Source organism: Pseudochaenichthys georgianus, chromosome 22 (assembly GCF_902827115.2).
Source record: "Pseudochaenichthys georgianus chromosome 22, fPseGeo1.2, whole genome shotgun sequence".
NCBI lineage: Eukaryota > Metazoa > Chordata > Actinopteri > Perciformes > Channichthyidae > Pseudochaenichthys > Pseudochaenichthys georgianus.
The window spans coordinates 23,139,409-23,152,535 of NC_047524.1; the positions used below are offsets into that span (position 1 = coordinate 23,139,409).

At 39.0% G+C, this 13,127-nt stretch overlaps 2 protein-coding genes across 4 annotated transcripts in view; one reads left to right on the forward strand and one right to left on the reverse strand.

Moving 5' to 3' along the window:
• Positions 1-1,828, forward strand: part of rbks (ribokinase) — a 58,456-nt gene extending 56,628 nt beyond the window's left edge. For both annotated transcript variants that reach the window (XM_034111345.1, XM_034111346.1), the window contains exon 9: positions 1,135-1,828. In XM_034111345.1, coding sequence (XP_033967236.1) covers positions 1,135-1,308 — 174 coding nt within the window. In that variant the 3' untranslated portion in view covers positions 1,309-1,828. The remainder of the gene's footprint in view (positions 1-1,134) is intronic.
• mrpl33 (mitochondrial ribosomal protein L33) lies at positions 1,431-12,911 on the reverse strand. 2 transcript variants are annotated; one of them, XM_034111347.2, is made up of 5 exons: positions 12,819-12,911; positions 11,403-11,493; positions 4,684-4,702; positions 4,461-4,567; positions 1,431-1,913 (listed from the first exon to the last, which is right to left on the reverse strand). In XM_034111347.2, the coding sequence occupies exons 1-5, from the start codon at positions 12,852-12,854 to the stop codon at positions 1,864-1,866; spliced, it is 303 nt and encodes a 100-aa protein (XP_033967238.1). In that variant the 5' UTR covers positions 12,855-12,911; the 3' UTR covers positions 1,431-1,863. The 2 variants fall into 2 exon arrangements, with proteins under 2 accessions (XP_033967238.1, XP_033967240.1); XM_034111349.1 differs by lacking the exons at positions 11,403-11,493; positions 12,819-12,911 and adding an exon at positions 5,037-5,153.
• Positions 12,912-13,127: the final 216 nt, after the last annotated feature.

The following is a 13,127-nucleotide window of genomic DNA, read 5'->3' on the forward strand; positions in this document are numbered from 1 at the left end:
ACATTCCATCTCTATCAATAGATGAGTGAAAATGGATGGTTTGTGCGTTTGAACAGATAGCTGTTAGCATTTAGTGATTAAATCAGTGCTGTTCAGCTGAAAAGAGTTGTCAGAGCAGGAATTTTGAATTTTGTTTAGGTTGGTGCAGTTTTTGATTTGTAAAAATGTATTTCAGAATGTTTTATTTGTTAATATATATATATATGTAATTGATTAATTTAAATATAATTGTTTGCAACAATCTTGGCTTTTTTTTGTAGAATTCCTTTATTTCTAAATATTTGAGCACAAAATGATGCACTTGATATTTCTGGTCTTTTCTTGTCATTCAGGTAAAAAGTACTCTGTTTTTTTAAGTATGCCATATAGCAATTGTCTTTTATGCGCTTTTGACCACTTATTTATCAATCAATCAATGTTTATTTATATAGCCCAATATCACAAATGTTACATTTGTCTCAGTGGTCTTCACAGTGTGTACAGAATATCAGTATGACAATACGACACCCTCTGTCCTTAGACCCTCACATCGTACAAGGAAAAACTTCCAAAGAAAACCCAGTTTAAAGGGAAAAATGGGAGAAACCTCAGGGAGAGCAACAGAGGAGGGATCCCTCTCCCAGGACGGACAGACGTGCAATAGATGCCGTGTGTAAATTGAAAAGATAATACATTTGCAACATAGGTAGTCCAAATGTCCAAATGTATCATTCTGCTGGCATTACAAGAATGTATGAGTAATGGACGTAATAGAGATGTTTCTCTGAAGAGCTGACTGAGACACTCTCACACTACAGTAAGTCATTTAAAAGACTTTAGGAAGAAACACAAGTCTGTGAAAATATGCTAACAAATGCTACAGCACCCCCTACTGTTGAATGTGTTTGGAATGTATGCTTAACTTCCCATTTGTTTGATTTAAATAGCATTCCAATACAGTCTGGGGTGGTACGACAGTAAAGATGGATCATACTATCACACAGGTCGTCTGTTTGTTATTGTTCCTCACTCAATGCAGCCTACTCAAGATGTTATGATTCTGCTGAGGAGCGCAGCTGTAGAGTTCCACAGTGGGACGGTTTGAACCGCAGGTGGAATTTAATAAAGCAAACTTGTAATATTGTTTCTTCACAGGGTGCTGGAGACAGCTTTATTGGAGCGCTGGCATTTTACATGGCCCATTATCCCACAATGCCTCTGGAGGAGATGGCGTGCAGAGCCAATCAGGTGGCAGGAGTGAGCGTGCAGACTGTTGGCACGCAGACATCGTACCCCTTGAAAAAGCACCTGCCAGCTGAACTGTTCTGAGAGCAGCCAGTAAACACCAGTGATAATGTAACAAGTCTGAAATGGACCTGTTTGGAATTACAGGTTACTTTCAAAAGTTCATGTGTGATGTTGGTAAGTCTACTTACAAAAGAGAATCTCAATAGTTTTAAACAGTTTAATAATTGATTAACATCTTAACACATAGCTTGTACTACACAAAGTTGATTAAATGTATTTAATTTGTCCAAATAGTTCATATTTAACAAACAGCTGGATTCAGGTACTTGGCTTACGTGTAAAGGTCCTAAAAACCTTATTGAACTGTTATCAATGATACTGCATAGCCCAGGTTAATGGCATCACTTTTACACACTAGTTGTAGTTCCTTCTTGACGATGTTCAGCCAGGCTTGCGTCACTGGTGCAGTGGGGGGGTGGAGGCCTTTTGACAGATCCCATAGGAGACCCTCTGTTCACACGAGATCCAGCAGAACAGAAATGTGGACTGAGGAAAAACTTTGTGTAATCCATGTCAATAAAAAAAAGTCAGTTTAAATCGAGCAGGATCATGTTGTCCATTTATTTTGGCTGCTTATTAAATCGATTTGATCTTCCTCTTCTCGAAGAATAGCACGTGCTTGTTCACTGCGAAGATATAAAGAAGAAAAAAACAAGGTTAGAGTTCTAACGCCATTTTAAAAATAAAATGCAGAACTACCAGGATTTAGAGAAGCTTAAAACTATTAAAAAGAGAGAAGCTTCAATGTGTGGAAAAACGACCGTAAAGTAAGAAAATATTCAAAAAACATCCGTCTGTATTCCTGCCAAATCAAGGTTTATTTCTATAGCCCAATATCACAAAACATGATTATCTCAGTGGGCTTAACAGATTAAAAACAAACAACCACATTGTAAACAATACAATTAAAAGACAAGATAGTGTGTCCAATACAAATTAGATAGAACAAAATATCATAAAAATACATAAAACAGTCGAATAAAGTACCATAAAATGCCAGCTCTAACTAAAGGCTTTGTTAATTAGGAAGGTCTTCAATGCACTCTTAAAAGTGTGGACACTGGGTGTTTCTCAATTTTGAGGACGTTTGCTTGGTAGCACATGTCTTCCGAGTCACTTGCTTCAGAAGCGAGGCAAGAATCCTTCCTAGCCTCGGAAAACAAAGAGTGGAACAGGCTAACAGGTGTGCGTCATATGCGAGGCCCCGCCTTAAATGGAGCGCAATTTCCGCCAAAGATTTGGAAATTGATCCGTGAGCAAAGCATTGTGGGGATTTTAAGACCGCAGAGTCTACACATGTGCAGCCTCGAAATGTATCGCTACGAAGTACGCCGGCCTCGGTAGAATTCCAAGGATGCTTGACATTGGAACAGTCCTTCGGCGGGACTCGATGACGTAGTATGCTTGAAATAGTGGCTCTGGAGGAGCCTTCCTCGACATTGAGAAACGGCCACTGTCTGTCTCTGAGGAAGTTGGTTCCAGAGAAAGGGCTTGGTGGCTGAACGCTCTGACTCCTGATCTGGTTTCAGGACTCTGGGCTCCACTAACAGACCTGCACCCTGGCAGTGTGATGTTCTAGAGGGGCAATAGTGGATTAAAATATATTTTAGGTACGATGGTGCCAGACTGTTAAAAGCTTTGTAGGTAAAAATATATTCTGAAATATTAACACTTTTAATGACCCATGTCTATTCAGAAATCTCAAGACCTTGACATATGTATTTAAAATGTACAAACTTTGAAGAATTTCAAGGCGAGAATCATTGAAGTTACACAATGAGGTGAGATAAAACAATACAAAGACTACATCATAAGAATGGATGTGGATGGGTTTGTTTTAGTGCACAATACAATTAGATTTACAAAGCAAACTGTCTGGTCCCTTTTTGTAAATCAACAATTTAATCGATTCTAATAATTAACCCCATATATATCAGGTTATTGTTTATAATACGTTACAGTTCATCATGATATTTGAACTGCATCTGCGATGGGGAGGCTGGGGACCATTTTTGTCCACACCACTTTTTAAAAGTATAACTTATAAATGTTCTGAAAATAGCGTACACAAAGAGATGTAATAAACAAGAGCACTGGTTTAGTGGCAAGATGTGCAGAACATTGCTCCCGCTGTGCAGCAGCAGGGCGCAGGCAATTAAAAAGGCAATGTAAACTAAAAACAATTCCTCCTTACTCTACTGACTCTAAAATGACCCAAACACATGCTTGTTATTTGGCCTGTTTGTCTGAGGTAAATGTTTCGTTTTGCTTTATTTATTATGGCAAAAGAAAGAAACAGTCTTTTGGGGGCGGATTCCTCCAGAACCCGTGCAGGGGCTCGGTTTGCAAACATCGTTTTCACATGTGAGTGTGCATTTTCGTCGCTGTGGAGAAAAGGTGTGTTCACGATAGGGTTGCCAGAAACTGACCATGATCAAAATCGATTATTCGGCAGCCCTGGCGAATAATAATCGATTATTCGTAAAATAATAATAATAAAAAAATATATATAAATAATAAAAAATATATATATAAATAAAATCGATTTTTCAAAAATAATATTCGATTATAGAGACTGTAACGAATATTCGAATAATCGCTGGCATCCCTAGTTCACGACTCTAAAAAAAAAAAGACAGACATCATTGGCTTCCTCGGTTATTGTCTCCTTGCCACACATATATAAAATGGTCCCTACGAAAACAGTCTGTAGCCTGACTCTAAATCCTTTCTATGCAGGTGTGCTAGCAAATAGTAAGGAGATTAGTTTGAACACAAAAATGGTCTATAGTATTGACTTATGACAGCTATGAAGACACACTTTAATGGTCTCCCCACCAAACATTTACTACACCATGTAAGTATTGAACATGCAACAGTTTAACACTGCTTTTAAATAACCCCACAGCCTGCAGCCATTTCCAAAGCATATGTTTCAGTTTTCTTCCACAAATCCACCACTGTCTGCCAAATTAAAACCTTGCAGGGTCTCCCCTAGAGGGGTTCTCACAAAATGGATCCCACTACTTTATTTGATATGATCTGGAATTGATTAACCTCCTGCTACAGGTGCTTATGTTGCCATACTAAAAGCCCAAGCAGCAGATTTGAATGGCTGTGACTAAGGCTCAATAAAAGGTGTTCAGTGTGCATGTTACATCTGCATATCTTACCAAATGGATCATGTTTGCGCATCACCATTTTGTCCTTGAGACGGCCCCTCTTTGTGTTGAAGAAGAAGCCTGTCCCTGCAGCGCTCATCATCTGCACCAAGACGGTCCTGGTGGGAAACAACATGTGTAAACTTATCTCTGCAAGTACAGGGCATTTCCTTACTAAACCTAAGGATATAACACTGCATTTACTAGTTTAACAATTCAAATGGCTCCCACTTACTTTGATTTAGCCTTGGCCACTGGGAAATGAAAAAGAACAAAGGATATTTATTAAATCAGTCAGAGCAATAAAGTAAGAAAGAGCAATAGTATGTATGAATGTATTTAGCTACCGTTCAAGTACACTAGCTTACAGATGGTTAGCTTCTTATCTCAAGTTAACCGCTACATAACACAATAATAAAAGTAACAACAATTATAACTCAACACATTTAAGGTTAAAAGCGTCAATACAACAGTTAAACCCAAGTCAGCAGAAGCAAAGTAAAAGAATCACGTTAGCTGGTGTTGACTAACATTGAGAGGTAGCTAGCATTAGGGTTAAACGTCAACGTCATTCATTTAAATACTCACAATTTGCGGCTGTTAGAAACATTTCGTAGGCTTTATACCACTAGACTGACAGCATTAAATCACAACAGTGTTTTCAAGGTAAGTCACATTGGGAAGTCTGTAGTTCCGGTTTAATAAGCACTTCCGGGTCCCCTTAAAGGCGCAGTACAGTTTTCATCTTTGTTAAAGTCTACCTATGGCACTGACATGGAGTATTTATGATGTGAATCTGTGAAGAGCATACCCTTTTGATGATTATGTTTGATTTTATTTTCATATTATTAGTTTATTTTATCAAACACTATTGAGATGGATAAAGCATACTCACTTTTATCCTTTTACAAATTGAAAACCCCCCAAAAAATCTAATTAGGATTCCATAAGAAAAAAGGAGAACATTTACGGAACATCGATGATGCCTGAAAATCATTGAATGAGACCCATTTGTCTATTAGTTTGAATGAATACAGTTATGACTGCATACCTTTTGAAAAGAGCCTTCTATGAACTCTGATCCATGCCTTTATAACATCCCGACTGGATTACTGCAACAGCATACTTTTTGGATCACCTGCATTCATACTAAAAAAACTTCAATATGTCCAAAACTCAGCTGCCCGCTTGCTCACCTCCACTCGACGCTCCGACCACATCACCCCTTTCCTCCATGACCTCCACTGGCTCCCCATCAAACACCGCATTGACTTTAAAATATTACTTTTCACTTTCAAAGCCCTCAACAACCTTGCCCCCCCCCCCCTACCTCTGTGACCTCATCCAACGACACACCCCAACCCGTCGTCTCAGGTCTGCTGAAGCTAACCTACTGCAGCCCATCAGGACAAAGCTCCGGACCTGGGGTGACAAGGCCTTCGCAGCAGCATCCCCCACACTCTGGAACTCCCTCCCCAGCCACGTCAGATCCGCCAACACTCTCACATCATTCAAACAATCCCTCAAAACTCACCTTTTCACTCTTGCCTTCAACTCCTAATCCACTAACCCCTTGCCCTTATTCTACCTAGTTTAGCACTTTCTACTTTTGTTGTTATTTTTGTTTTACTTGCTTGTAAGCGCTTTGAGCACCAGGAAAAGCGCTTTATAAATGTAACATATTATTATTATTATTATTGAGGATGTATAACTTGCCTCATATTGATGTACATGTACTACTTCTATGAATTCTTCTATACACATTAAGTCACATTAAGAATTAAATATTAATTAAGACTATCTTCCACATGAGAGTACGCATACTACCACTGTAGGTTTGAATTGAATACATGTTTGCATTTGAAAGGAAATTGAACTGGTCTATGCTTTCTGATCATATCGAGAATAAGACCAGCACATATTGTTTGCTTTCCCATTCTCCTTGTCATTGGCTGTGTTTGATTTAATATTACAGGTAAGGTCTTTGCTGAGAGCATTCAGAAGACTACTATAATTGAGAGTGGAGGAGGAAGGTTTTTTTTGTTTTGTACAAAGAGTTGGAGTGTCTTCATTTGTATCCTACCAATGGCCTAAACAATGTTATGTTGCAGTAAGACATTGGTGGTTGCCATGAGAGCAAATGGGCATCTGTTAAGATGATACCGAGATAGGATTGGACAAGAAAGATGTGGTCATGTAATACTCTTTCTTTCTTTTTTGGCGACTTTGTCACTTCCAAGAAAAACATTATAATTTCCTTCAGTTTTTCAGATGACTTAGCTTCTTCTCATTTAACTGCACACTTCACACATTTAGATTAAGTCCTAAAACACATGTATCAAAGCCATCATAGGTCATTCTGTCTCATGGCCTCAGGGAAGCAACTCAGTCCCCATGGATCTGTTCAAAGAGAAAATATACTCTTTGGAATGTCTCAGAACCTAGTCAAATCCTTTTAATTTCCCATCATAGAACTCAGGCAGAAGAATGGGACAGATACCAATAATGTCCCATTGGAAGTCCCCTTAACTCCTCAGAAAGTAGTAACTTAATAGCCTTTTGTGTCGTGGACAGACATTTCAATAATAGAATAGAATATAAATCCTTTATTGTCATTGTGTCAGGTACTGAATGAACAAGAAAGCATTCCTGCAATATCACATATCAAAGAAGAGATGAAATTAATGCATTGATGTATAGATCCATCCATCCATCCATGCACATACATATATATATATAATATATATACTCAGTCCACTTCCATGACGTAAACTCCTCTTCATGTCGTTATACCTCCTAATATTTATTTCCAAGAAGCATTTGTGAGAGCATGACCTCATTGCGATCTTTCAGTCTATATATCATCATATTTTAATTTGCATTACATCTCTTGTGTAATATTATCATTCACATAATTGTTTTACAGTTTAATTGTCCGTTTTCACTATCCATACAGCCCTTTCCAATGTCTTAAACCAAAGGGAATTATGCCATTACTGTATTGCTGCATTACTTCTAAAGGTAATAGATCCAACATAAAAACACTGAAGGCCATTCAGCTATGTTTCAAGCATCCCGTGTACTTATGGTGTATTCAGTCTTTATGAGGTCACTGAGGAATAAACAATGTCTGAGACAAGTGGAGTAGGAATAATGGGCTTTTTTAAATCCCTCACAGTATCTCTTCATCAAAAATAGAAAGGACACCCAGTGAGCGTGTGGCACCGGGGTCCCACTAGAGCATAGATTAGCAAAAAGGTAAGTGAACATACTAATGAGTCTAAATTGAGCCTTATTGGTAAACCCAGTGGGGGGAAGCCATGCACTAAAGCGGAAATGAGCCTGAATGTTATTGGACGGGCCCGAGAAGCGCTGTAACCAGGCAGGGAGCAGCTGTCAGGATGTGAGTGGAGGAGCTTGCGTCACTAAGGGATAATTCTGAGAAGGAGGCTGAGACCACTAGCTTCAGCTCTTTTCCTCCTCCACCAGCACCACCCCGCCCACTCAGCACTCTCAGCCACACCGGACGTTAGCTACTCTTTCCATCTCCCACTTTATCGCACTTATGCTCACACTACATGCTCTTTCTTTTCATTTACAATCTATTATTCCCCAGCTTCTTTATCACTTAAGTGCTCAATTCTATTTTTGACACTTGAGCTCAGGTTGAAATGCAAAGTGATACAATAGGCGAACAGGGATGGTTCAGAGGCTGGATTCTGGCATGTTATCATCAAGGAAGCAATTGAAAGAGCACTAATAATTATATCATGTTTTTAGATTAATAGTAAGCTTAATAACTAATACGTTTCATTCTGTAAAACTACACCTTCAAGATAATCTTTACAAAACTGCATTCCTAAAAATGGTCTACTTTAAAGCTTTACATCTAAAAAACCTGCACTGATATGATATGTCGCTTTTCCATCCATCAATATTTTGTCAGTATGTTTGAAATGACTAGGTTAGCTACGTTGGCTAGCTGGCTTACAGGAGATCTGCAATAATATTGGAAATAATCATGCGATAATGTTTTTAAAATACAACATTCTAGGTACGTTTCCAGTGACAGATATCCAACTTCATAATGCCCAAACGTCAACGAGCGCTCCAGTCCTAGCTTTGTGCTTCACTTTTTAGTGATGCACAAAGTAGCGTTTTTTTATATGCACCGTTTTGTATTTTGCACTGCAGTGTTATTTTGTTTTTGTTTTTAGGAAACCCCCTTCGTGAAGTTGGAGAATGTTTTCTAAATGCTGCACATGTGTTGTCATGTTGGTAAATATGTTTATTTATTTCCATTTTTTTTAAACTGCAGTGCATTTCTCCTAATGGAAGTGTTCTGGGCCGTTGTGCCATGTTTGCACCTGTCGGCCACCGTACGTTTGTCCCTGGAATAAAAGCAGAATAGAACCTTTTCCACTGAAGACAAAAGACAGATGTTAGAGGGTTTATTGTGAAATCTAAATACAGTTCATTTTACAATGTGACTCATTGTTGCTCAGTTAAAAAGGAAATAGGAAGTGAATTAACAATCAAATTACTGACTGCAACTTTCCTCATATTGATTTCAACAATTTGATCATTATTAAAATGTTAAAGCATCCGGCGCGCAGCTTAACAGCACAGCAAGTACACACAAACACAAAGACCAATTCTTATTATATTATTAGCTAACAGCAACAACTGTTTAGTGTTCATTTTGACCTGACAACCCGATCGCTGTAGGTGACATGATGACTCACAGACACAGAGTCAGAGTCACACGATGGTTCACAACCCCCCAGCCTGCGTCAGCACCATGCCTAATCATCTATTTATTATACAAAATGAAGGAACAAATCAAAACAAGTAATAATTCTTTGGTCTCTTTTGGACCTCTTTGTCCCCTTAACTATGTCTGCATCTTCACCATCTAATCTGGTTTGACCTTTAAAGCAAGGCAAGAATACCTTACTTAAAAATAATATGAAGTCTCATGATTTAAACATTAGGCAAAATTGAGCCCAGAATCTAACCATGGCAGCCACAGTGTTCCACCTTGTCTCTAAAGACTCTGACACTCAAACCTTAAATCTCGTGATGCGAAGTCAGACGCCTTATCCATTAGGTATTGTTTTTTCGTCATTTTGAAGTCCCATTGGGAAAGCTGCTTGGTTAAATAAAAGAAAATCCATTATCAGACCGAGATCTTGAAGAGGCGTCTTGAAGAGGGTACAAGATTGGACCACGTTTGGATGGTGTGAGCACCTCACACATCTTGATGTTAGTGGAATAAAAGCCCATAAACTTGGTGTTATTAGCTCCATGCCCTAACTAGTATCTGCATTAACTGGCATTCTTTTTTCTTTTTTTTATGCAAGAAAATAACCAAAAGAATGGAACATGATGTCCAACATTGAACCAGTTTTGGATGGTTGATAAGGTGTGACCAAATCCTAGATTGATTACACTTAGTTAGAGCAGAGATAACTTGAAGGGTATATTGGCAACTTCACAACTGAGAGTTCGTAGAAGTAATCAGATGTGATAGTTAGCTGAATAAATGTTCCCCAGTTGAAAATGTACTGCACCGACAGACAAATCGATCAAATGACTTGTAATCACTGGCCATTGGCTTTATTAGCAACCTGTTCTGAACACCTGAATTCATTGATGTTTAGAAAAATAATTGGGGACCAAAATGGGGAAAAACCCAGTGTTGGCTGGCCAATCAGTTATCATCAGTCTTTGGTTAGTGGCAGTGACTGTATGTATGAGAGTTTTTTCAACTATATGTCTAAATGGATTGTTTGTATATTTACATCATTATTGTTCAGGTTGTCATACAGTCAATTCAGCAGCTCTCATGATGCTGGAATAAAGCTGTGTATCTGCACCAGTTGTAGGTGGTAGATTCTGTGGACTTTAAGGATATTTTATTACATTTGGACACCCACATCTTTACTTGCATTGCGGCACTGAACCAAAAGGCATTCTCACTTACCCACAACACACTGGGTACAGTCAGTGTGTCCTCACATACTGTATCTAATTCATTATCAGTGTGGCAGTTCCAGAAAATGCTGCTTGATCACATCACACATCTCTGATTTATTCTGAAGCAACTTGTCTGAACGTCTAAATCCTGCCGTCCAAGACCGTTTGGAAATCTCTTCCAGGGTGGATTTCTGCTTTCAGTGTGACCCAGTTTCTGATCGTCTTGAGATGAGGCGATCTAATCTCTTGTTTACACTCCGACAGAAATCTAATTTCTGTTTTTGTTCTTGTGTAAATCCAGTAAACAGTATTTGGATGTTAACATGCTGTGATACCGTGATTCTCTGCGACATCTTTAGGGTTGTTTCTTTATCATCATGTGCAAGCAGAAACGAATGCAATGCGTGTTTAAAGTCATTGGAAGATAAATACAAATAGCAGAATGGCCTGAATTGTAATTGTCTTTCCACTTGCGTATGATTGTGCCAGTTGTGATGTCACGCACCAATGTGCATCAGGGTTGCTATGGTTACACCAATCTTGTTATGGTTGAAGCACTTAGAGTGGATTTCTGGATAGGCAACAGGTCTGTGAGCTTAGTCAATCAGGAAAAAATCAATGCATGCGTGAAATACGCCATGTTGTTTTCCACAATAAGGTTATAATAAAGCACCTATAGTATTTATATTTTCAGGATATTGCATGAACCTTTTTCCAAAAAACGGACACATTTGTCTTTTCACACCGACGCTGTAAGTTCCTACTCCTCTATTTTCAGCCTATTCCTAAATATAGCCCCGCTTGATGAGTCTACAAAAGCATGCCTCTTTACATAGTCATACTGATGACCACAGCGTTGTTAGGAGTAATGTTATAAAACAGGCAGCCAGTGTGTCCTCCTCCCATCTGTTCTCCCTGCTCTGTCTCTATTTCTCTGTGTTCCATGACGCAAAGCCTGAGTGGGAGTGGACAAACCTTCTGCTCCCTGAGAGGACTGAGTGGGCCGCCGCCATCCGCTCTGTGCGCACCAGAGATGGAGGCAGAGATGGAGGCAGAGATGGAGGGGCTGTTAGGGAGGGGAGACATTTGAACAACAGTCAGTGGGAGCCTGAGAGAAGGACTGACGGAGGGAAGTAAAACAATTGGGGATGAATGGGGAGCAAGGAAGGAGAGGGTGATGGTAATGGCTGTAAGATGGGTTTATGCAGAGAGAAAAATAAGGGGTGGAGAAGAGCAGATGAGGGAGAGAGGCTAAGAGTGGAGGAAGGAGGGAGATGATTAAAGGACCAGCCAAAAAGAAAAATATCAGGAATTAGAGTGGTCGGTCTCGAGTGACATCTTGCAGGAAAATGATTGTCAGAACGAATCAGCAGATCAAAAATCGAATGGCGTGTCAAAGTTAAATGTATCATTAATGTTCACATCATCACACAATTGCTAATAGTAAAAAATGTGGGCTAATTCCTTCATTTATATGATGCTATAGTAGATGATGGGCTCAATTAACTGGGTCTGAGTGGGCATAAAAATACAATTTCATTTAAGTTCATATATGACTTGTGGGTGAAATACTATTTCCCTGTAGAGAATTTAATACAATGTATTATATGATATATGTTTAAAAGAATGGTACAGTTTTTTATACAGGTAGGTACATGTATCTATGACTTTACGAGTGAAGTCAAGTATTTACCTGCGGTGGTGGCTGATATTGTTTTCACCTTGTAAGGGTGATTACAGGGCAAGCATAGACTGTATCCTTGTAATGTCACTTCGTTGACTGGTGGACTATGGTTTTCAAAGTGGCAAATTTGCCATTTTGGCCAGAGCCACTTACCATTTAGTCTTGTTAAGTACAACCAAACAATGAACAAGACATTTATCGGCGACTTTAATTTTAATGAACTGAAAACAAAAAGCTTCAAAGTTCTAAGATGAAAACACAGAAAGCACTCAAACTTGAAACCATGGGGTATAGCGACCTGTTAAACACAAGGTAGCCACATCCTAAACAACAAGTGGTTTTATTTATAAAATACTTTAACAAAATGAACATCATGTAGTGTTCAAAAAGGCTTAAAACTAGCTAATGTGAAGATAAACGCATTAGGACATTTTTTGCTAAAACAATGTTTAAGTAAGAAGTGGGGTACTATTTTCGTAGACTTCTATACAATGGAATGGACCAAAAACCATATTTAACTAACACAAACATGTTATATCAATATATAAAATAATATCACCTAGACTAACAAATATACACATAATGTTTTACATAGGTGCTATTATGCTCTGCTTTATGCTAATTGCAGTGCCCAGTAAAACACTATATAGTCATGAATCAATGGCCCTCATAATGACCTCTGTCTATTTTTAATCCCGCCTCCTCACCTCCTGCCTTCTGCTGTTTATCTTTAGTACCTCCATCCCCCTCACGGTCCTTTGGTGGCTATTTTACAATTTGGCTAAATCCAGCTCTGAGGTAACAAGTGACACCTTCTGTTTCCATGCTTCCGGTCGCTAGGCAACCTCAGCAATTATGCCATTGCCAAGAGAGGAAAAGGGAGGAAGTAGCACCCCGAGGGCCTCTGCCTCCGTTAATCTTGGCTGGTCAGGCTTCATCCTCCATCTAAGTGTAGTGCCTCCATACCAGGCCAGTGACGAGGGCCACTGCAGCATGCTGTGTTTCCTACTGCTCTC